Source organism: Labrus bergylta, chromosome 12, assembly GCF_963930695.1.
Source record: "Labrus bergylta chromosome 12, fLabBer1.1, whole genome shotgun sequence".
Classification (NCBI taxonomy): Eukaryota; Metazoa; Chordata; class Actinopteri; order Labriformes; family Labridae; genus Labrus; species Labrus bergylta.
Window position 1 is genome coordinate 29,832,042 of NC_089206.1, and position 25,729 is coordinate 29,857,770.

Genomic DNA, 25,729 nt, shown 5'->3' on the forward strand with positions numbered 1-25,729 from the left:
AGTGAAACACCAAAGAACCGCTCTGCTGGTTTGCGCCCCACAGCCCGAGACTGGGTGATGTCAGTTGACCTGGAGAGGCAGCTGAAAATTCCACCACACATCACCCAGTCCAGATTGAGACCTGACATCATCTTGGTCTCAGAGGCCACAAAACAACTCTTCTTGCTGGAACTGACAGTTCCATGGGAGGAGAGGAAGGAGGAGGCTCAAGAAAGAAAGAGGGCGAAGTACCAGGAGCTGGTGGAGGATTGTCGGAGGAACGGGTGGAAGACCAGGTGTATGCCAGTGGAGGTGGGCAGTCGGGGGTTTGCCAGTCACTCCCTGAGCAAAGCCTACGGCACACAGGTGCAAACCCAAGAAGAGCCATAGGCAACAACGTGGAGGCAGCGGAAAAAGCCTCCAGATGGCTCTGGTTGAAGAGGGGAGAGTAGTGGGGGTAGTAGAATGCCACTTGGACACAGACCGGGGTCTGATCAGCCTCGGTTGGGTCGCCTGGAGGAAGGTGTCTGTTGCAAGACCCGAAACACTCAGAGTGACTCCAGGAAACAACACTGATGATGTGTCCAAGTCTGTGCATCAGTAGATGTATTATTAACATTTAAATATTTCCATGTGCCAACATGACAGAGTTAACCCCTCTGCTTAATGTACTTTTACATTTTATGCGTTAACATGCAGTTTTCTATACAAGTACCTTTTTTGGTCTTTTTAAAAAAATCATACATTAGCCTATATATCCATGGGTTGCGTTATAGTGATGTCTGCAAAATTAGTCCGGCTCACTTGAGGTCTCATTTGAACGAATCTGGCCCCCGACCCAATAGAACTTTGACACCCCTGCCCTACATAAAATGCCAAGCAATAAATCTCCCGGACCAGACGGACTTCCTGCAGAATTTTACAAACACTTTTGGGACATATTATCACTACTATTCCATAGAGTAACTACAGAAATTAAAGCAACCTCCAACATACCCACACACATGAACACTGCTGTAATGACATTACTTTTGAAACCCAATAAGGACCCAACCCACCCTTCCAGCTACCGCCCCCTCTCACTTATCAACACTGATTTAAAAATTATTACAAAAACACTAACAACAAGAATAGAGACAGTCATTCCAATGATAATCCACCCTGACCAAACTGGTTTTATCAAAAACAGACATGCCTCAGACAACATCCGAAGGCTTTTCAACTTAATCCACATATCACAACAAAAACAGGACAAAACCATGATCATCTCATTGGATGCAGAAAAGGCCTTTGACAAAGTCAACTGGACATTCTTATTCAGCGCCTTACGCAAGTTTGGTTTTGGAGAGTCGTTCATCCACTGGGTAAGAACACTGTACATGTCACCTAAGGCCACATTAATCACAAATGGGATCACTTCACCAAACTTCACACTACACCAAGGGACCAGACAAGGATGCCCTCTCTCTCCATCCCTATTCACAATTTTCATCGAACCACTCGCAGCAGCAATAAGACAAAACAATAACATTAAAGGAATCTACAGTGAACAAGCAGAGCATAAAATAAGCCCTACACAGATGATTTATTATTACACCTACAAAACCCTTCAACGTCATTACAAGAAACCTTCAATATTATCACAAATATTTCTTCCGTCTCTCACTATACCATAAACTGGAATAAATCAACCATCCTGCCATTATCAGAAGGAGCCTGGCAAAAAGAAAAATGCAACAACCAATGGCTAGAACTGGAACAAAACCAATGTAAAACCACTTCAATTGCAGACTTCCCTTCCTTTTTTTTTTTACCTGTTCTTTTTGCTGATAGTTCAAATTTTGCAATAATTGGTCTGGGTCCTTTGTCTGATGATCTGCCGAGGCGGTGAGCTCTGTGAAATGTTATGTTTTTGACGGTGTCGGCTGGTATTTTCAGGCGAGTTGTCATGAAGTTTTTGATGAGAGATTCCGGATTGTTGAGTGTTTGTTCGGGAATGCCGGAGAAGATGAGGTTGTCACGCATGGAACGGGTTTGTATGTCCAGCACGGTTTCTTTTAACAGTTTGTTTTCTTTAGTAACAGCATGCATTTGTTCATTGAGAGCTTCGACGGAGTTTACTAATTCCTGGTTTGAGATCTGTAGTGTGACGATGTTTCGATGAGCGAACTCCAGGCTATTGCGAATGTCTTTAATTTCTTCGTGCAGTGATATCAGGAGGTTTTTTATTGATGCTCGCCAGTACACTCACCTCTATTTCTATTGTTTGTAGGTCGTCAGTGTCTGTAGAGGAGTCTGTCTTTTTGCGCTTGTTGGGGTTTGCTGTGTCCGGGTCCATGGTGGGTTGCAGCTGGTAGGAACAGTGATCAATGAATGCTTCGAGGTCTGTTAAGTCCTCCACCTTAAGGGTCTTACGTTCCGGGTAGATGGGATGTTGATGATTTTTAATTGTCTTCGGATCCTTTGACTTATTACTTTAGATTTAGGTTACAAAATAAATGAGAGAAAGCCCGTTCTGTTTGATGTGTTTTCCAGCGTCAGGGCGCCGCCATGTTGAATCTCGCTTCGTCCGACTCTCGCGATACACGCACTCACACGGTCATCCTCATATTTTCAGTTGGTCAATGTTGTTGTTGATAATGATATCATAACTTAAATAAAACAGTGCACTGTCCCTGCACTGCCTGTCAGTACCTGTGTCTGAGCAGACACTGTAGGCCAGCACATGATTCTAAAGTAGTAGTATTTTGTACAAACAAGAGACATCAGCCCTAAACTCACTAAAGTGGTTATCATCATAATAAATACTTTGGCACAGATTGTAATTGAAGGAATGCAGAATCAAAACACATTTGAACAAATAACATTTGTTATACTGTACAATACTGCCCCCAGCTGATAACAATCAAACACCACAGTATAGGAATCAATCCAATCTAAACACCTGTAAACCAGAGTAGTTTTATGTTGTTTACAGCACTCCAGTCACATTAAATTAGATTTTTTAAATGTTTTGTAAATCAGAGAAATCACAGTGAGAAACACTCCCAGGTGCGAAACAGTCTTAAATGAACATCAATTTTACTGCAGTGTATTACTGTAAAAATGCATTACTTGGTTTAAATGTGCAGTTTTTTATGCTTGGTTATGTCTATGCAGGGAATCACTAATACTTTGCAGAGAGATACATTTAGGGTTTTATATTCTCTCAAGGGATTATTACTGCTGTGTGCTCTGGTGTTGAATGGTTTTCAGAAGTTCTCTGTGGATTTTCAGTGTTGGGGCTGGTGGGAGTTTATGAACTACGGCTTCAAAGGGAACCAAACACCTTCACTGAAAACCTTGCACAATAATCATCAGCATACAAAATGCATGAAAATGTGCTGAAAAGTATTCAGCTACAAAGCATTAAAGATCCCATTTTATACTCCTTTTCAAAAAGTCCACAAAACATGTCTGTGAAAAATCCACTCTGATCCTGTATTTTAGCATTACTGTAAACCCCTCTATTTCTGTGTCCATATAGCTTTCAATACTAGTGAGCTGTGTTCGACCACGCCCCTCTGGAAAGGGATGTTGCTTGGGCGTTCTTCTTTACGGTGAGAAGGCAGAACAAACACCCACCTGGGGGAGGGGTAATTGCTCTTTGTGATGTCATGAAGGGAAAATCTCCAAACGGCCTGTTTGAGCACACATTTTCTGAAAAGTGGAGCAGGCAGAAGATGGAGAGGATGGACTTTTCTCATAATTTGGGGGTTTGTAGACGGGCTAGGAACACATAGGCTATTGGTGTTTGTAAAAAAGAAGATATAAAGCAATACAACTATTACGTTAAATGAAAAAGTACAACATATTCAATATATTGAAGCATTGAAATAGTGAGAAACAAACACAGTAACAACAGACCATATTCTTGTTTTTTGAGATGCTTTCAAGTATTAACCTCCCTGCAGTTAATGTCATCTGGTAAAGGATAAACTATATTCTGGTCAACAGGACTTTAGGATTTTATACATGTCATGTTATGTACTTTTTCACAGTCTTCATGCATTTTTGTCATGGCTCTTTAATAACAACAAACCCTATTTGCGGCTCTATTCTGTGTTTCCTGCTTAAACAAAGCAGATACAAATTTAACATTCATGTTTAAACCACAGGTCATGGGCACCTTCAGACTTTATACATGTTACAATGTTATAATTCATTTAGCAGACGCTTTTATCCAAAACGATATACATCAGAGAGTTAAGTACAACACTAATCCATTCATGACACCGCCACCACAACGGGAGCAATGCGGGGTCTTGCCTGTGTCTTGCCTGTGTCTTGCCCAAGGACACATCGAACATGTTGTTCAGCTGGGGATCGAACCCTCGACCTTCCGGTTGAGAGGCGACGACTCTACCACCCATACATGTTTATAAGCATATACACAAATCCACATAATTCCATCGGGCTTCCCACCAAAACTAGATTTACATGGTGACTACAATGAGACAGGCTCTGGAATGCACATCATTCGTTTGGAGGAGCCGAACCCTGGGGGTTCTGTAGCTGTGAAGTAGAAAGCAGTGAGCACAACTCTTATTTCAGCAGAGCTCATTAAACCCCACTAAAAGTGTCTCTTACCCCTGTAATAGGCGGGATAGAGAAAGAGAAGCAAAAATGGCATGCTGTTTCCAGGAGAAGGTTTAGCGCTGCAATTAGGAATGTTTTTTCTACATGTTTAAGTGTGAGTTAGGGTGTATTTGTGTGTCAGAAAGATATGGCTCACCATATCTGCACATTTCTTCCTCCAGTTGAGAATACGTTCCCATTTATTTTTTTCCATCTGCATGTGCTGTGCTGTGCTTTAAATGATTGGAGCTCCCGTCTTCTCTTTGCCTTTATTTTTCTGCTGCAGTTGAAACAATACCCTCAATTGGTGAATGGATAACAGACCAGAATGGGCTCATATTGTCCATTTAAATATTTGAGAAATAAAAACAGAAACTGTATCTGATGATGGTGCCACAAAAGGACAGCAGCTATAACATAATTAGACTAAGGTTGTTTGTGCAATAATAACTTATTCGTATAATATAGCCTTATAAACAGCTGTGGGCTCATAAACAGACTTGTTGAAAGTAAAAGTCTTGTACAATGCTTTGCAGTTTGTGTTGGTCACAGCAAACACAAAACTCTGCACAAACAGAAATGATTCAATACATGTAGTCCTCTGCTAAATATGAGAAACTCTTAAGTCAACTTCATAACTGTCTGACTTTTATGCTTTGATAAGTTTTCTTACATTGTTTTTCACGCATGTTTAGAAGTGACTTGGTAAAAAAAACTGTCAAAGTTTCAATCTAGGCCAAGTATCTAGAGGCTCAGTGAATCTTTTCCTGTGTTTTGTCTAAAAACAGACTTTCATTTGTTTTTTAATCTTTCAGACTTTGACGATGAAAATGGGGATAGGAGCATCAACAACTGAGGTTAAGAGTTGAACTTCAGATGCACTCCCAGACATCTCACATCCACAAGGCAGGATTTTTTTAATGTGTCACTCATATTTTCTCTGCGAAGGTAGGTCGTTAAAGGCTTTATATGCGATTTTTCACACTTAAATATAATAGAAATCAAGTATATCCTCTGTAAATAACTCTGTGAGTCATGACTGTCTACAATGGGTGTAACACCCGAGTCGAACTGTCTGTGATGTTTTCTGAGTTTTCCCGAGTCATATTTTCAGTTTGTTGATAGTGCCGGGACGGCCGGCTGACTCCTCCCCTCGTGTATAAAAGTTGTTTAATTGAGGGACTAGAGAAAAGAAGAATAACATACTGTACTCACTGCTTAACTGTGTTTCTAGATCAATAATAAATAAATGTACATGGAGTGTGAAGATACGCGCATAATAAAGATCGCTAGCATGCTCACACAACAATGCACCGCAAGTTGTTTTGGTTTAATGCTGTTGCTCAAGGATGCTGGATCAAAAAATTGCATATAAAGCCTTTAAAGACAAAAATGCTCTAGTGGTGAAATTATCTCAGATACTCTTTGGATCATGTACTTCATCTAAGCTCACGGTTGAACTGTAAACAGCTAATTCTGAATGAACATATAAAGCTAAGAATTATCACAAATGAGAAGAGCAAATCAGATTCATGATGACAGCATATATATTTCGTCTTATTCAAATCAGTTTCTGTGATTCCAGCAGGAGCCGCCAACCTGGAAATGCTGCCTCAGCCTAACTTGCAGTCAACCTAATGCCAGGTTTAGAGCCGGAGCTGATGCGGGTTTTACCCTCTTGATGAACTGTTCCATCACGCCTACCTAGATAACCCTACTATGAATAACACATATCGTTCATTAAATCAAAACAGAGCCATTTAAAAAAAATAAAAAAATCACCCCCCGTACAAAAGTGTGTGTGCACATGATGACAATAACTAATCAGACCTATCTCGTTGTTTGTACACAGCTGTAAACATGTTAATTTATGCTTTTTTGGCCGTGGTGTGTATGTAACTTCCGGGGTTCCTGGAGCCAGCCTCAAGCGGACACTTGATGAACTGCAGAATTTTGCGGAAGCATTGACTTCATTTTTCAAGAGCGGAGGTTGCCGCTTGGGTGCAAACTGCAGAATTTTCTATTAAGTAAAAGTGATTGGTTGAAAGTAATAGACATTTTGTTCCAGATTTTTCATGAAGGAGTTGGCGGTGGTTCCTGAAGATAGACCAGTTGAGAATGTCCTACTGTTCTAGCAGGTCGCATCGTACTGTGTTATATCTTTTGTAAGGCTACTACAGTGATAGGATAACAAACAAGAAAATACAATTATGGTGACACAAAAGTAATAAACAATGCTATTATAGTTACAACTATTTACCCTTTCTCTGCCTTTGTCTGTGTTTCTCTTCATCTCCGTCACAAAAACCAATGAGCCTTTAGATTTCCTCAGTTCCTGAAACGCATCCACCGCCTCAATTGGCAAGCATTTTAAATGTTGTTTATCTGCTCTTCTTGAGGACAGAGTTGACAAAGTTTGACTTTTACTTTATTAAAATCTACTCTTTTAAATCTGCACAATGATGTTGTTATTTCTGCAAACTTCATTGCTGTTAATTGCAAGTAAATCACAAGAAAGTCTGTTTCTTTTTCGGGTTCATACAGCTGAAGTGAGCCGAAGTGAGGCTGCTGAATAACTCTTCATTTCTCTTCATTTCAAGTCAAAGTCAAAGTCAAAGTCAACTTTATTGTCAAGTTTAAAATATGCCAGACATACAGTGGAATCGAAATTTCGTTTGTCTCCGTCCCGCGGTGCAATAAAACCAAAATAAGGTAAAATAAGATAAGGTAAAAATAGATAAATAAAATGAGGTAAAAATAAGATAAATAATATTTACAGTAATAAATTCTAAATTGTGCAAAGGTAGAAAGTAAAATACAATAAAATTTAAAGAAAAAGTGAACTTGTGCAGTATGTGCAATGTGCAGTAAACTGAGTGTACAGAGTTTTTAGTCCAGAGTTCTTGGTGGAAAACGGGAGGGGGTTTCAACGTCCAGTGTTTGTGGGGGCAGAGGGGAGGGAAGGAAGAGAGGGAAGAGAGTTAAGCTTCCTGACAGCTTGGTGGAAGAAGCTGTTTCCTAGTCTGGTGGAGCCGGTCCGCAGGCTGCGGTACCGTCTCCCCGATGGCAGGAGGCTGAAGAGGCTGTGTGAGGGGAGAGTGGGGTCATGCACAATGCTGGTTGCTTTGCGGGTGAGGCGGGTACCGTAGAGGTCCAGAAGAGAGGGGAGTGGGACACCGATAATCCGTTCAGCAGCCTTCACTGTGCGCTGCAGGGTCTTGCGGTTGGCAGCAGTGCAGCTCCCAAGCCACACAGTGATGCAGCTGGTCAGGATGCTCTCGATGGTGCCTCTGTAGAAGGAGCACATGATGGATGGGGGGGCTCGTGCTCTCTTCAGCTTGCGGAGGAAGTAGAGGCGCTGCTGGGACTTCTTGGCCAGTGATGTGGTGTTGGTTGACCAGGAGAGATCCTCACTGATGTGAATCCCCAGGAACTTGGTGCTGCTCACTCTCTCCACAGCAGCACCGTCGATGGTCAGTGGGGGTTTAGGAGTGGGGACTCTCCGGAAGTCGACAACAACCTCCTTAGTCTTGTCGACGTTCAGGAAGAGGTTGTTGGCTCTGCACCACGTGGCTAGTTGGCTGACCTCCATCCTGTAGTGCGTCTCATCGTTGTTGATGAGACCAACCACTGTTGTGTCGTCCGCGAACTTCACAATGTGGTTGTTGCTGAAGGATGGAGCGCAGTTGTGGGTCAGCAGCGTGAAGAGCAGGGGGCTGAGCACACAACCCTGGGGGGCCCCAGTGCTCATGACGATGGTTTTTGATGTGCTGCCGTCGACCCGCACTGTCTGAGGCCTCTCGCTGAGGAAGTCCAGCAGCCAGTTGCACAGGGAAGTGCTGAGCCCCAGCTGGTCCAGTTTGCTGATCAGCTGCTGAGGGATGATGGTGTTGAATGCTGAACTTAAGTCTATGAACAGCATTCTGACGTATGAGTTTTTGGTGTCCAGGTGGGTGAGGGCTGGGTGAAGAGCAGAACAGATGGCATCCTCGGTGGATCTGTTACCTCGGTATGCAAACTGGTAGGGGTCCAGGGTGGTGGGGAGGGTGGATTTGATGTGGGCCATGACTAACCTTTCAAAGCACTTCATGGCGATGGGGGTCAGTGCAACGAGTTGATAGTCATTGAAAGTGGATGGTGAGGGCTTCTTTGGAATGGGTATGATGGTGGTGGCTTTGAAGCACGACGGAACAACAGCCTGACTCAGAGAAGCGTTAAAAATGTCCGTGAAGACATCTTTGAGCTCCTCTGCACAGTCCTTCAGCACATGGCCAGGAATGTTGTCTGGACCTGCAGCCTTGCGGGTGTTGATCTTGGAGAAGGTTCTCTTCACGCTGGCTGCAGTCAGGCACAGGCTCTGGTCGTGGGGAGGGGGGGTGGTCTTCTGTGGGGGCGTGCTGTTGTGTGCTTCAAACCTGGCAAAGAAGCTATTGAGGTCGTTCAGCAGAGAGGTGTTGCTGTCACAGGTCTGTGGCTTGGGTTTGTAGTCCGTGATGGTCTGGATACCACGCCACAGGCTCCGCGCGTCTCTGCTGTCCTTGAAGTGTCCGGTTATTTTTAGTGTGTAGCTGCGTTTGGCTTTACTGATGCCACGGGACAGGTTGGTCCTCGCTGTTCTCAGGCAGGCTGCCTCCCCAGCTCTGAAGGCGGTGTTCCTGGCCCTCAGTAGCCCGCGTACCTCTCCTGTCAGCCATGGCTTCTGGTTAGCCCGGGTGGTGATGGTTCTGGTGGTGGTGACATCAGCAATGCATTTGCTAATGTAGGAGGTAACAGTGTCAGAATACTCCTCAATGTCTGTGTGGTTGTTGTAGGTGGCTGCCTGCTTAAACATCTCCCAGTCTGTGGTATCAAAGCAGTCTTGTAGTGCAGCAGATGCCCCCACTGGCCACACACATACCTGCTTCAGAACTGGTTTGGTGACTTTAACCCTGGGTCTGTAAGCTGGCATTAGCATTACACTGATATGGTCAGAGTGGCCAATGTGGGGGAGGGGTGAAGCTTTGTAAGCACCTTTAACTGATGTGTAAATCATGTCCAGAATGTTACTTTCTCTTGTGGGAAAGGTCACGTGTTGGTGGAAGTGGGGTAAAACCGTCTTGAGATTTGCATGGTTAAAATCCCGAGCGATGATAAAAAATCCGTCTGGGTCGGCTGTCTGTTGCTCACTGATGGCGTTGTAAAGTTCCCAAAGTGCGTTGATTCTATCAGCATTGTTGGTGGTGGGGGGAATATACACAGCGACCAGCAGGGTTATCTCTCTTGGTTGATAAAAAAGACGGCACTTAATGATCATAATGGTGTTTTAGCCAGTCTCGCTCTTATGCCTCCACGTTTACCTCGCTTTTGTTTCCGCTCGCACCGTTTCCGTCTCCTCTCCGGGGGGTAAACCGGCTCGCGAAGCAGTCCCAAAGTTTGAAGCTGTTGTCTCAGTGATTCGGGTAATAACTCCAAAGGCTTCTTTTTCTCTGTCTGTTTCTTTATTTCACCATGTCCAGTTGAAGCGATCTGTAAGCTTGCGTTACGGACTTTGGGGCAGCACAGCCTGTTATAAAACATTTTATAACTTTTGGAAGTGAGGACAACAACGAACAGCGCTCCTCTTCCTCCCGTCATATCCTTGTTTTCTGCACTGCTAGATGAGCTTCGCTTCTCCTATATACTTGTTTGTAAGTTCCAATCATCTCTCTCTCTCTTTCACTCTGTGCTGTTTGTCCTTTTAACATTGACCTTCCCCCCTCCCCCGCTTTTGTCTTTTGCCAGGCCATCTTTATAAAAAGGGGACGTCTCTTAAATAAAAATAAAATAAAACTCTCTGCCTAATGTGTTCGCCGCATCAATCATTTCCTCAAACAGGCTGCGCATCATGGAATAGTCACTGTAGTGCAGACGAAGGGGGAGGGGGCCATGAGATATGAGTTTTATATGAATATGCCATTCTTCTGATGACATTTTTTTTGCGTAGGGAGTTTTAAGAAAAAGAATCACTAACAGATAACCATAAATAGATAAAAATTCTTTAAAATGTCTTTAAGGGCATTTTGTGCAGCCCCTGCAGTTTGGGGGCCTAAGGCAATTCTACCTATACCTAATGGTAAAGTCTGCAGTCAGCAGCGCACGCAGAGTATGTGGAAATAGATTCCTGAAAAGAACACCAAATAAAATGTGTTTTCTGGCCTCCACCTCAGTAACAAGCACCTCAATCAGAGACAGCATATCCATCTTCACCTCAAATCCATGTCCATGAAATACAGTGAGCAGGTCAGAAATCTTGGCATTATTTGGGATTCTTAGCTTTGACAATCATTTCTCCAACATTACCAGAACAGCATTTTACCATTTGTGGAACAAATCAAAATTCTGAAACTTCATATCCCAAACTGATGCTGAGAAATTAGTCCATGCTTTTATCTCAGCCAAGTAAGATTACTGCAAAGGTCTATATGCCGAATTATCCAAATAATCTGTTGGAACACTTCAATTTATTCTAAATTCAGCAGCCAGAGTCCTGACAGTCCGGTCCTCAAAACTCACCATTGGCTCCCCGTACAACACAGAATCACCTTCGAAATCCTATTATTAGTCCATAAAGCACTCCATGGTTCAGCTACTGAGTACATTTCTGAACTGCTAACAGACTACAACCCAACCCGGACCCTCAGGTCATCAGGTGAAGGTCTTATAGCCATACCCAGAATCAGATCAAAGTCCGGAGAGGGGACCTTTAGTTACTGTGGTCCTTCTCTCTGGAACAAACTGCTGACCTTAGGTCCATCACTACTATTTCTACTTTTAAAGTAAAACTCAAAACCTATCTGTTCTCCAAAGCATATGAGTAGTTACTTTTTGTATGTGTGTGTGCATGATCACCTTTGTGCTAGCTGATGTTTGCTTTGTGGTGTGTATGACTTCATTGGTTAGATTTCTGTATTTTGTTAATGACTGTGGAAACACTTTTTTTGTGTGTATTGCTGTGACATATTCTATTTCAGGCAGGTGGCCAAAGCACTTGTTTCAGCTGTACAAGTAAAGAAGGAGACTCGCAACGACCCTGAGTTATCTGCAGTCATGGACACTGTTGTCAAGGGTAGAACTGCTGATGATAAACCGCACCTGAAACCTTTTCTCAGGAGGAGATTGGAGCTCTCTGTCCAGTCTGAATGTTTGCTGTGGGGAAGGAGAGTGATTATTCCGCAATCGCTTCGCAAAGACATGCTGCAGCAACTTCATTCAGGACACAGTGGAATAGTGCAAATGAAGGAAATTGCGAGAAGCTACTTTTGGTGGCCAAACATTAACAAACAGATAGAAGACATGGCCAACAGCTGTTCATCTTGTCACAAAGTCTGAAACAACCCACCACATGCATCCTTGCATCCTTGGGAGTTCCCACAGGATCCATTGCATCGTGTGCATATTGACTTTGCCGGACCATTTGAGGACAGAATGTTTCTTGTTGCTGTTGATGCACACAGCAAATGGCCCGAAGTGGCTATCATGAGATCGACCACTGCAGAAAAGACAATAGAGAAACTAGGAGAAATGTTCAGCCGTTTTGGATCTCCTGAACAATTAGTTTCTGACAATGGACCTCAACTTCACAGGAAATGGCTGCATTCCTACAAGCAAATGGAGTACCACACATAAGATCAGCTCCGTACCACCCCGCTACAAACGGTCTGGCCGAAAGATTTGTTCAGACTATGAAACATGCATTGAAAACATCACGTGGGCAAGGAACACTACATCAGAGACTACATAAATTCCTGCTAACATACCGCAACACCCCTCATGCAACCACAGAGACATCTCCTGCTAGCTTGATGCTAAAGAGAGAACTGCGTACCAACTTTGACCTCCTGAAACCGACAACGGTAAAAGATACTGTTCAGCGACAACAAGAGAAACAGATAATGCACAGAGAACATCTTGCCAAGAACAGAGTTTTCATTCCAGGAGAAGCTGTGCTGGCAAGGAATTATTGCAGCGATCCTAAGTGGATTCCAGCCACTGTTGTTGCTCAAACTGGACCTGTGTCTTATACTGTACAGACTTCTGATAGTGTCTGGAGAAGACATGTTGATCAGCTTCTACAAACCTCAACAGTGCCTACAGAGCTGCATCTTGGAGAGTTTCCAGATGTAGTTGTCAACACATCAGTCCAACTACCAACAAAAGTGCTGGACCCCACCACACCTGAGACAAGAGTTTCAGTTGCTGGTATGACTAAAAAAGAGACTGGGACACCTATTGCATCAGCACCTTCAGCCAGTTCACCATCGAGAGACAATTGCCTGGGGCTATGTTACCTTGTTACTACGAGTCATGCCGCAGTTACACCACGCTGTTGTATTCATCCAATAAATGGTAACACGTTCAGTCGGAGTACGACTATTAATTGTTATACAGGCACCCAGACAAAGTGGAGATATAACAGTTGTTTTACTGCTTCAATTACGGCCTGTTGCTGTAGCTCATCCAATACATCTATTTTATTAGAGAAACAGAATCCAATCTGTGACTCACCAGGGAGGAAAAATATAGTTACCTTGCTGAGAGCGCACACGCTGACTGTTACTTAAAACTTGATGCAATGTGACTCTTTCTACGTGATTAGCAAAACCAGGAGCATGAAGCTAATCTCTTGCTGCAGGGAAAGCCCACCAGGTAAGGAGTAGCAAGGAATTTTTAAGTATGCTGGAGCCAGAATACAAGTGGAAGGAGAGGAATTATTCACATCAAAGGAGACCAAAAATGTGTTCTACATCTTCAGTGGTCACGTATTAAAACTTCAAATCACATCCTCCTCTCCTGAGCTGGGATTTACTGAAAGTTTATGGAGGTATAAGGGGATATTCAAGGTTAAAGTGGAAGGTAAGAAAAGACAGTCTCCAAATTTGACTGGTTTACTAAATTATGTACTTTTTTAATCTTGCCTTTGAAAGTCATTAATCTCATTGGAATTTCATTTGAAATACACATAATGGAGAACTGCAGGGGGGAATTTTACCTTAGTTTATCTTTACCTTAATCTCTCACTCAGTTAAATCCATTTAAACAAATAAAGAAATGAAAATCAGAGGAAAGCAAAAATAGGACAAAGTTGTCATGGTCAAGTTAAACTTTGTCTTTGAGATTGATCATGTTACATACAACTTACTTTCAAAGTGAGGTTTTTATTATTTTATTAAATCTAACATTATTTATACATCTATCTGTAAAAGGTTTGTTTAAATTGAGTAAAAGCTATAAGGTACCTTTATTGAGCAGAAAAGTTGTTCCTATAAGATTTTTTAGATGTATTACTTTACCAGATTTTTTTTTTTTTTTTTGATATTACAAAGGAATAACATCTTATTTGAAATAAGGAACAGAACATGTTCAATTCATTTAAAAGCAAAATCATGTTCAATTTGTGAACAACAGACATTTGTCCTTTATAAGAATTTAAACTATGCTTCAGCATAATTTATCTATACAATTAGTATGGTCTTTTACAGGGTCCCAAGTTGACTGAAACAATCTTTTGTTCACCAACCAATTCTAAAATTGAATGCACAGCTGAATCCCCGAGCAAAGCAAGTTGAAGGCCTCTGAATGTTTGGCGTTTGAATGTGGTCAAATGTTTGCCTCTTTGTATCTTGTCTTAAACTTGTCGCTAATGGACCCGCTGTGATGCGAGACAAATATCAGACCATGTCTGACAATTAAGTTCTATCAATCAAACTCACCTGAATTGCTCTGCTCCATTCATTGGCTCACAGCTTATCCCCTGCATGGTCTCAGTACCAAAATAATTAAAACATGGCATAGTGAGATGTATGTTTTATTTTTCTTTATTAAAGTAAGGAAATAACTCTGTCCTCAGCATGACATCAGAGGGGAGATCTGAGCACTCTCCACCATTTAACTATCATCCCATCATTCATTTGAAATGAATATTAATCTATTGCCAAGTATATTGTTCATGAGTGCACATCCCTGACAGGGAATTCCAACTGGTAATGAGATTTATAAAGAAATAATTTGTACTTTATGCTTAGTGTTCCACCCCAATAATATGTAATAAAATATACTTTGCTTTGAAAAAATAATAGCTGATGTCCCAAATCCTTGCAAAGCGCATAGTTATGAGTTATGATTAATTTCATTTTAACTGGAACTGGTTAAAACAAGTATCTGATGATTTTAAAGCTTATTGTGACTCGCTAAACCTCTTTCAAATTGTCGATAGCCCCACTAGACCCAATCTTAAATGTCCTGAAAAATCATCTCTAATTGATCTTGTTCTAACAAACACTCCTCATAAATACACAACTGTTGGGCCACACAGGCTTAGGACAGTCAAACAATGGACTTGGGCCTGCACCTCTGTAAAAGCCTCATTTGAGTTATTCACTGAGATCACAAAGAGGCCTAAAAGGACTCTTAATCCCAGAATCCCCTGCGGTACTTCACACCTACGCGTGAAGTAAGGGGGGACCGGAACCTCTCTCTCCTCATTGGAGGGGACCTGAGGTAGACCCCCCATGGAGCAGGCCAGGCTACAAAACTCCAAGACTTCCATTGCTCGACCTCTTTCCACGCTCGGTGCTCGGAGATCCAAGCTTTTCTCCTGTTTCCTGCAACAATCTTCCTTTGTTTTAAGTTTTTGGCACGCAGGTAATCCGCGGCGGGCAGTGTTCTAAATTCCGAGCTCGGATTGTCCAGTGAACGCATCTCAGTTTCTCGGAGAGCGTCAGACTATAACAGATTATCAGAAAGATAACGGTCTTATTCCGTCCTGCAACGAAAGGACATCAAAGGACATCTTTCCACTCGACGGAGAACCAACGAAGCCGCTCTCGCCGTAAGGGACCCTCGCCGCCATCAGACGCCTCTGCACCAGGACGGACAGAAGATCTGTTTTATCGCCGGACTCTTTTCCTTTCACCAATCGCGGACAAAGCGATTCACAAGTGAGGCTTAATTAGGTCTGGGCAGAATTAGTGTTTTTATCAATTGTTGATCGAAGCAGAAACTGTAATTTTTATCTTTGTTGGACCGCTGCATCCTGAGTTTTACCTGTTTAAAACTCTTGTTGTTGTTTCGGACCGCTGCGTCCTATATGTGTTTAGCGTAACAACGTTATAACCGGGTATTACTCTTCTGATCAGAAAGGCCAGTGTAAGCCGTATTAACCTGAATTCGGCTATTGGTTTGTTTCTGTGAATGAAGGGAATTACTCCGAGTTGTGGCGCGGGAGTCGGACTGTGATCCGGCCTCTTCAGGCACGCATTTCTCTTTTATTCTCTTTTATTTCCCCTTCTACGAACATACACATACACACATATTCCTGCGTAAACGTACATCTGTAGACCAACTCCACCACCGCGCCATTACGCACAGAGATCTATACACTCGCGGCTATCCAGACGCATCAGAGACACCGATCGTGTAGGGCCGAACTCGGTCTCTTTTAGACCTTAAGGCCACATTTAGGCCTTTGTTAGGTGTGTGCCATCGGAAGGGCGACCACGTGGGACGAAGTAATCTTCCCCCCCTTTTCTCTCCCTTTCATCCACACGCGCACGCACCCAGGTCTTTGTTAGGTTTGCGCCATCGTGAACGACCACGTGGGTACGAAGCCATCTCCCCCCTTTCTTCTTCCCCCCCTCTCTCTCTCTCTCTCTCTCTCTCTCTCACACACACACACCCACACACACACACACACACACACACACACACACACCTACATTCACACCCCTTCCACAAGCCTTTGCTTGATAATGTTTGTTGCTTAGATTAGTTTATAATAGTTATTTGTTTAATTAAGTTCATTGATTTTGGATTGATGTTGCTTTGTTTAAATAAATTCTGTTATAATTTAAGAGAGCAGTTGTTTGTGATTACTGGTGTATTTACATTGTGATATAAGCTGGGTGCGAAGGCTTTGTGTACGGATTTCACGCCTTCAATTTATTAAATATAGTTATTCATTATTAATAATATTAGTAATTAAATAACTAATTTGAGACTGATTTGAGTGATATTTTGGTTATATTTACCTGATTACAGGTTGGTGCCCCAAAACGAGATTAAACATAGTTTAATGATATTTTATTTATATTATTAATAATTAAGTATAATTATTAAAGAATATAACCAAAGTTGACTTGATACAACCCCAACACAACTGCTTCTGTTTTTGCAAATGACATTAGTGACCATTGTGTTATTGACTCAATGAGAAATAAAAGTCCCCAAAGCCAAGCCACGCACCATTATAAAGTGTGACATGAAAATTTATAATGAACAAGGGTTTTTTCATGACCTGTTTCATTCTGACTGCCAGAAAATGCATAATATTCCTGATGTTGAAAGTGCATGGAAATTATTTTATGATGGTTTAACAAAAAATGTTGATAAGCATGCTCCCCTCAGAAAATACAGAGTTAAAGGTTGAAATAATGTATGGTTCACCCTAGATTTATCTAACTCACTTCATGAGCTAAATATAACATTGGCAAAAGCCAGGAGATCAGGTCTGGATTCAGGCTGGCTGCTTTACAGGCAGATGTGCAATGCCCTCACAGTTGCAATTAGCAAAGCCAAAGCTGATCATTTCCTCTCAGAAACCTCAAGCAACCTCAACAATCCCCTGAAATTCTGGAAGACAATTAGATCCTTGGCTGGAAATAAAAATGGAATTGAGCTTCCTCCATGCATTGTTAAGGACTCACTTAAAATCACTGATTAGTCCAAAATGCTTGGTTGCTTTAATGAACATTGCATAGCCTCTGGCTCCTTGTTTGGCTCTTTTAGCAATAAGCTCAAGCTCAATAATTCCCCTACTTTTTTTTCTGACTGTTATGTAACGGGTAGTCAATCCTTCAGTTTTAAAGTCATTATAGTCTCAGAAGTGCTCAAAGCCCTCAAACTCCTGGGCACAGAAACAGCAATTGGTAAAAAAAAAGTTAAAATTAGGATTTTATTTTAGAAATAAGTTTATTTGAGGAGTTTCAGTCAGGATTTAGAGTCCACCATAGCACTGAGACTGCACTAGTTAAAGTTACAAATGATCTACTTTTAGCTTCAGACAGGGGACTTCTCTCTGTGCTGCTCTTGTTGGATCTTAGTGCTGCTTTTGACACTATTGACCAAATCCTATTACACAGACTAGAAGAATTACTTGGAATTACAGGGACTGCTTTAAGTTGGTTTGAATCCTACTTGGTTTGACTTCCGTATCCGGCGCCGCTCTGGGTGGCTGCTTGTTACGGCAGCTCCGACCCCCCTCGTTATTGTTTTTTAGTTTATTTTGTTAATATTGACTTTTTGTTGCTGTAATTTTCAGTCATGGCTCCATTGTTTACAGCCGCGAACAGCTGGTTGCGCTGTGCCAACCTCAGATACATCCAGCCGAAAGACCGGACATCCCCGCAGAACTACGGAGGAGGAGAAGGGGATGCAGAGCCGGGGTGAAGTGTTGGGAAAAGAAAAGACAGTACAAACCATCCGTGCCGTCTTTAATTATGGGGAATGTAAGATCTCTCCCTAATAAGATGGAGGAGCTGACAGCGCTCTCCCGGCTTCAGAGGGAGTACCGAGAGTGTAGCATCATGCAGTTCACGGAGACATGGCTGAATGAACTCACTCTGGACGCGCTCGTAACTCTGGATGGCTTCCACCTCGTCAGAACGGACCAGAGCGTGAGGGAGAGTGGTAAGAAGAAAGGCGGGGTATAGCGATGTTTGTGAATGAGAGATGGCGTAACTCTGGGCACATCACCGTTGATGAACAGCGCTGCACTAAGGATGTGGAGCTGTTGGCTGTGAGCATTCGGCCATATTACCTGACTCGGTGACTGTTTACATCCCCCCCTCGCCAGACGCTGCAGCAGCCTGTGAACTCATCCACAGTGTAGTGTCTCAGCTACAGACATCACACCCCCAGTCTCTTAATCTCATCTCAGGAGACTTTAATCACACTTCCCTGTCTGCCACTCTCCCTACTTTCACTCAGTATGTTGACTGCCATACCAGGGACAATAAAACTTTGGACTTAGTGTATGCAAACACCAAGGATGCATACAGATCATCACCCATCCCCCCTGGGCCGCTCAGACCACAACCTGGTGAGACTGCATGCCATTTACATACCTATGGTGAAAAAACAACCCCCCAAAACTCGGTATGTGAAGAAGTGGTCTAAGGAGGCCACTAAGGCACTGCAGGACTGCTTTGACACCACTAACTGGGAGGTGCTGAGCAGCCCACATGGAGAGGACATCGACGTCTTAACCCACTGTATCACAGATTACATAAACTTCTGTGTTGAGAACACTGTACCCACCAAAAAAATACAGTGTTTCTCCAACAACAAACCCTGGGTGACCCCTGAGCTGAAAACCCTGCTCAAAGAAAAGAAGAGGGTTTTTAGATCTGGAGATAGAGAGGAGCTGAGGAGGGTGCAGAAGGAGCTCAAGAAAAAATCAAGGTGGGGAAAGCCAGCTACCAGGCAAAGATGGAGGAGCATTTACAACATAAAAATGCAAGGGAAGTCTGGAGGGGCCTGATTAACATCTCAGGTCACAGCAGAGGTCGTGGGAGGGGCCCTGAAGCAGGAGACAGGGAGTGGGCAAATTAACTGAATCTGTTCTTCAATAGATTTGATTCTGCTCCCAACCCCACCCCCACCCACCAGAGTGCAGACCAGCCCGCTTCTCAGACACTCCATCTGAGTACCCTGCCCCCCCGCCCCTTAACAGCCCTCTCTTCCTCCTCCACTGACGGCCTCTCCATAACAGCTGATCAGGTGAGTCAGCTGAGGAAGATAAAAGGCGAGGAAGGCCACAGGTCCCGACGGCATCAGCTCCAGACTCCTGAAGGACTGTGCAGACTAGATCTGTGAGGTTCTTCTGCATACTTCAACCTGAGCCTGAGACTGGAGAGGGTACCGACTCTGTGGAAGACTTCCTGCGTGGTGCCAGTCCCGAAGACATCTCACCCCAGGGAGCCTAACCACTTCAGACCTGTGGCCCTCACCTCTCACCTGATGAAGACCATGGAGAGGATCATCCTCAACAACCTCCGCCCCCTGGTGACTTCAAATCTGGATCCTCTGCAGTTTGCCTACCAGCCGAACATCGGGGTGGATGACGCCGTCATCTACCTGCTGCAGAGATCCTGGACTCACCTGGAAAACGCAGGCAGCACTGTGAAGGTCATGTTCTTTGACTTCTCCAGTGCCTTCAACACCATCCAGCCTGCACTGCTCAGGGGGAAGCTAGAGAGGGCGGGAGTGGACTGTCACCTGGCTGCATGGACAACGGACTACCTCACCAACAGACCACAGTACGTGAGGCTTCAGGACTGTGAGTCTGACATGGTGGTCTGCAGGGGCCCCTCAGGGGACAGTTCTCTCACCTTTTCTCTTCACCCTGTACACCTCGGACTTCAGGTGCAACTCTGGGAGCTGCCACCTGCAGAAGTTCTCCGATGACACAGCCTTCGCGGCGTGTGTGTCTAAGGGGAGCGAACAGGAGTACAGGCAGATCATCATGGACTTTGTCGACAGGAGTGAGCTCAACCACCTTCAGCTCAACGCCAGCAAGACAAAGGAGATGGTGATTGACTTCCGCAGGAAGTCACCCCAGACTGCACTGTGGTGGTGTCTGCACTTTTCTATGCAGTGGTCTGCTGGGGAGGAGGGAGCACAGAGAGAGACAGGAGGAGCCTGAACAGACTGGTCAGGAGGGCCAGTTCTGTATTGGACTGTCCTCTGGACTCTGTAGAGGAGGTTGGTGAGAGGAGGATGTTAGTGAAGCTGACATTCATCATGGACAACCCCTCTCACCCCCTGCATGACACTGTGGGGGCCCTGATCAGCTCCTTCAGCAGCAGACTGAGACACCCACCCTGCAAGACAAAGCACTACCGCAGGTCGTTCATCCCATCTGCCGTCAGATTGTTTAATCAGACTCTTTAACAGCATCACCACCTCATGACCCATTTCAATAATGCTACACACTGTGTGTTTTTAATAACAATAACTCTTTCCACAAGTGGAAGTGTAGATACTGTGTAATTTTCTATTATTGTATTTTTTTTTTAACTGATGTAAATATGTTTGATTTTTAACTTCTATTTTTAATAATTATATTCTTGTTTCCTGTTTTCTTGAGCTGCTGTAATGCAAAAATTTCCCCCATGGGGGATCAATAAAGTTTATCTTTATAAACTTTATCTTATCTTTATCTTATCTTTATCTTTACTTATCAGATCGATCACAGTTTGTACATGTTAATGATAAGTCCTCTATGCACACAAAAGTTAGCCATGGAGTGCCACAAGGTTCAGTGCTTGGACCAATTCTCTTTACATTATATATGCTTCCTCTGGGAAATATTATGAGGAAACACTCCATACAGTTTCATTGTTATGCAGATGATACTCAGCTTTACGTATCAATGAAGCCCAACGGCACCAGTCAGTTATGTAAGCTAGAAACGTGCCTTAAGGACGTTAGGACCTGGATGACCAGAAATGTTTTGCTACTTAACTCAGACAAGACTGAAATTTTTGTGCTAGGCCCTACATACCTCAGAGAGACTTTTTCTAATGATATGACTGTCCTTAATGACATCAGCCTGGCATCTAGCACCAGTGTTAGGAATCTAGGAGTTCTATTTGATCAAGATATGTCCTTTAACTCTTGCATCAAGAAAATTTCAAGAACAGCCTATTTTCCCCTTCGTAATATATCTAAGATTAGGCATATTCTGCCGCAAAATGATGCAGAAAAACTAGTTCATGCATTTGTTACCTCCAGGTTATATTATTGTAATTCTCTTTTGTCAGGGTGCTCTGGTAAGTCTCTAAAGACTCTTCAACTAGTCCAGAACGCTGCAGCTCGTGTACTGACTAGAACTAGGAAAAGGGACCACATTACTCTTGATGCACGTTTTTTCTTCCCACTGTAACTTTTGCTGCTTTGCTAAAGTGCTCATGATGGATAGGCTGTAGATGTAATATAGCAATAAGTAAGGTCTTTTACCTGCTTTTTGTAAAGTGTCTCGAGATAACACTTGTTATGAGTTGACGCTATACAAATAAAAATTGATTGATTGATTGATTGATTGATTAAAGTCTTGCTTTTCATTTAAGGCCAAAAAACACTTGTTGCTGCCACTTTTATGTCTCCGCTAGACTATGGCAATGCTATTTACATGCACGCATTCTCGCAAAGCCTACATGCGCTGGATACTGTCTACCATCGGGCGCTGAGGTTTATCACCAATCTTAAAGCTCTTACTCAGCACTGCTCCTTGTATGCTTGGGTTGGTTGGTCTGCCTTGTCTGCACGTAGACTAAACCACTGGCATATTTTTATTTATAAGGGTATTCTCAGTCTGCTTCCATCCTACCTATGGAGCTACATACTTCAAATAAGTACTGGAAGTTACCATCCTTGCTTGCAGGATTTACAACTTTTAAATATTCATAAAGCCTGTACTAAATTAGGAAAAAGGGCGTTCAAGTATGCTGCTCCCTCTTCTTGGAATCGGTTGCAAGATACTTTAAATCTTCGGGAGCTGGTTTTCATGAATGTTTTTAAAGGTCGTCTTAATGATCTGGAGGCAGAAACATTTGACTGTAGATGTTTTAACTAATTCATATTGCCCTTTTTGATCGCTTTGTTGCTGATGACTTATGACAGATTCTGATGAATAGTTCATTTTGTGATTACTTTATTTATGTAAATTGTTGTTAAGTGTTTTATGTCTGAAACCTTGTAATTGTGCTGCTGCCTGTCTTGGTCAGGACGCTCTTGTTAAAGAGATTTTTAATCTCAATGAGACTTTTTCCTGGTTAAATTGAAGGTTAAATAACATTTTAAAAATACAGAACTTATTAACAGTACTTACCATAATAAGTTAAAAACATAAAAAACAAACTTTCCCCCAAGAAAATGACTATTAAAAATGTTGTTATCACACTCTACAGTCAAGTGCGAGCCTTGTATGCTCAGGAATTTTTTTGACAACACAACACATATACACTATATAATATACATTCACTATACACTGAGCAGATCATAGCTTCAGCAGGGAGTAAAATAAATCGTAGCAGGATTAAGCACCTGGCTCTGCCACGTGAATGGGATTCATGAAAAAAAAAATCTGTCAAGTGTGTTCTGCCAGGGTTTCACAAGAAGGTTGTTAATATTCAAGTCTTTGGGCATGTGCAACACTCATGTAATGGATTTTCTCTCTACAATTCAGGCAGGTCTCTGCATATACAGAGCTATATGCTGTGGGACTTTTGAGCCAATGATGAGTGACAGCCAAAGATAACAATAAATCCTTCTATAATTTCCGTTCAGATATTACCAGCTAGCGCTACTGTGGATTAGTCTGCTAGAAGCTGTGTAACAGTTTGTATGGTTGTTGCTAAAAATAGAATAAAAAACATGCATCTCTTATTCAGACAATTTGCAGCTTGCTCACCCCCCAGCATCCTCTCCCTTGCTTCTTCTGCTTTCCTTCCATCATCCCCTCCTTTCCCTCCACTTCCCTCCCTCGTATATCTAAAATCTCAGACATGCAGCACAAGCTTCAAAGAGCATAGATAACTTTGGGAACGCAATACTGACTGCAGTACAACACAACACATGCAATGATAAAGTCATTTATCAAAACCAGAGAGTGACATTTAGGTTTAATTCACCTAGAGATCACCTTTGCAGTGACTGATATTTAAAATGAGAACTCTGCACTTTGACTGCTGCTTTCCTCAATCTCTTTTGATGTTAAGAGAGTAATAATTTAAATCTTTCAGATTAGGGAAGCTAACCAATCTTAGCCAATGTGAACATAACTGAAGGCTCCAACAAACAAACAAAATGCAGCCATTGACCTAAAAACAGAGGAAATCACCAGGAGCAGGTTTACAAAAGATGGAAGGAAAGCTTCTGTTCTAGATTCAAAGATTTCCAATGCTGTAGAGACCAGCAGCCTAGAAGCAATGGTCATTATTTATTAATCAATAACAAAATAAAACCAGAACAGCTCAATTCATGACAAAGAAAGTAACAACCCTGCCTTATATGGGAAGTTGAACGGGAAATAAAATAATTTTCTGTACTAAAGAAACTTTTGCATCCCACTACACCTTGCACAGCTAAAAGGTGCTATTTTCTGTTTTGGAACTAATGTGACAGGGTTAGGGGTTGACCTTGGAACAGAATGCCTGAGGCATATTTTATCCTGCTGTGAGGTTTGATCCAAAAAAAATAGAAAGCAACCAAAGAGCTTTAAAGCTCTAGCACACAGTGACGCCAAGTCTCATATACAAGAACAATAGTGCATGTATGCACCCACACATAGGGGTTGATTGGAGGCTGTGGGTGTCTGGCACCATATACTGAAGATAAGACATTCAGATATTGATCAAAAAGTGATTCCCATAAAGTACATCACATAGGCAGTTTTTAACACAGATGCAATGGGAATGTTAAATTCTCAGTTAATGGGAATCAATGCTGTCAGCACTCTGTTTTTTGTCAACCAGGTTGAAAAACAATCTGCTCTCTTATATGATTCATCTGTACTCAAATTAGCCCACATACTAAGATGTCATTTCAGACTGTAAGCTCCACTCTTGCACAAACCTTAGCACATACACATATGCACTCACACATCACACATCTCTCATGCGCATGAAAGGAACATCACAGTCTATTAGCATTAACTCTTTGCTTTGTAAAACTGTATTACACCAGATATGATTTGATAATAATCTTTACTTAACTTGTTTGCCACAATGTATTAGGCTGTTATTTCTTAGTAAAGAATATATAACACATGAATGAAATACTCATTATGAATGATGCCTTAGGAAATAAGAGCAGAGAAGACAGAAAATACATTATCACCTCATACAACTGATAAAAGAGAAGCATTATAAAAAAGGTAATTTAATATATCATTTAAAATCAGAACATCCCACTAAAAGACTCCTTTTCATGGCTTCTTAGTTTTTGTTTAAAGCAAAAAACAAAAAAAGAACTCTAGATGCACTTCATTCACAAGGCATACATCCATTGTATACTCAATCAGAATAACAGAAGGTTGTGAAACCTTTGCATTTTGATATTTTGCAGACTTTAGCTTGTCGTCAATACTCACTGGCTTGCATGAGTTGACCCTGACGTCCAAACACCTGGGAGAAAGGGCTTCGGGTGCAGGTGAGCGTCTCCTCCATTGTTTAACTCCTCCAGGAGGGGAAAGGTTCTTCGCCTTTAGCCAGATAAATGATTGCACTGAGAGTCAGCTTCAGAGTGTGGAGAAGGTCAGCTGTTACTCTAGAGCTAATCCTTTCCTCTCACTCTCTCAAAACTGACTGCTTATTTACCACTGAAGCCACATCACCACCTCTCGTTCGACTTTCCCAGGGCTGTAATTGGCTTAACACCGAATCTTCCTTCTCGCTAAATGCAGATCAGTCCTGTTTCTCTTTGCCTGAGATGCTGTCAAGCAGCTGCTGCTGTTTTGCTGATCTGAGTTCTGCGTTGGGGTTGCTACACTCATTAGTGCTCATATGTGTTGCTGCTTCAGATAGAGAGCACAGCAAAAACAACATGAACAAGGAGAGAGAGAGAGAGAGAGAGAGAGAGAGAGAGAGAGAGAGAGAGAGAGAGAGAGAGGGAGGGGGGGGTGACAAGGAGAAGCCTGCTGCAGAGAAAAGACAGACTCTTCCCTGACTGAAGTGTGAATAGGGATGACAGTGTGTGCATGTGTGTCATTATGTAGCTCTGACGTTACACTGTTGCTGCAGCTGCATTCTTTTATGGCTCTTCATCCTCTTCAATCTCCCTTTTGTAATCCATTTTGAACCTGCTTTGCTGATTTGGCAAGATTATGTGTTGCAAGATGGACAATATATACAACAATTAAGAATCATTATATCTGTTTCAGGTGACTCACACATTTGTTTTTAGGATACTTTCAATGTGTCATGTGATGTAACGTAGAGATAAAAAAAAGGACTTTCCATTCCCCCAAAAGAAGAGCTAAACATATAAGTAAAGCAAAAACCCAACAAATCATTCAGAAAGGTGAACATACTGAATGCAGGTCTTATGTAAATCATTG

General features: G+C 42.5%; 1 protein-coding gene across 3 annotated transcripts in view; it reads right to left on the bottom strand.

Moving 5' to 3' along the window:
* The window catches only part of LOC114920933 (uncharacterized), a 100,248-nt gene extending 75,039 nt beyond the window's left edge, over positions 1-25,209 (bottom strand). For 2 of the 3 annotated variants that reach the window (XR_010667577.1, XM_065961797.1), the window contains exon 1: positions 24,764-25,209. Coding sequence is in view for 2 of the 3 variants with exons in the window: in XM_065961797.1 (XP_065817869.1) it covers positions 24,764-24,839 (76 nt within the window). In the remaining variant the exon portion in view is untranslated. The remainder of the gene's footprint in view (positions 1-24,763) is intronic. The other variant, XM_029279739.2, reaches the window with a different exon arrangement.
* Between the last annotated feature and the right edge of the window lie 520 nt (positions 25,210-25,729).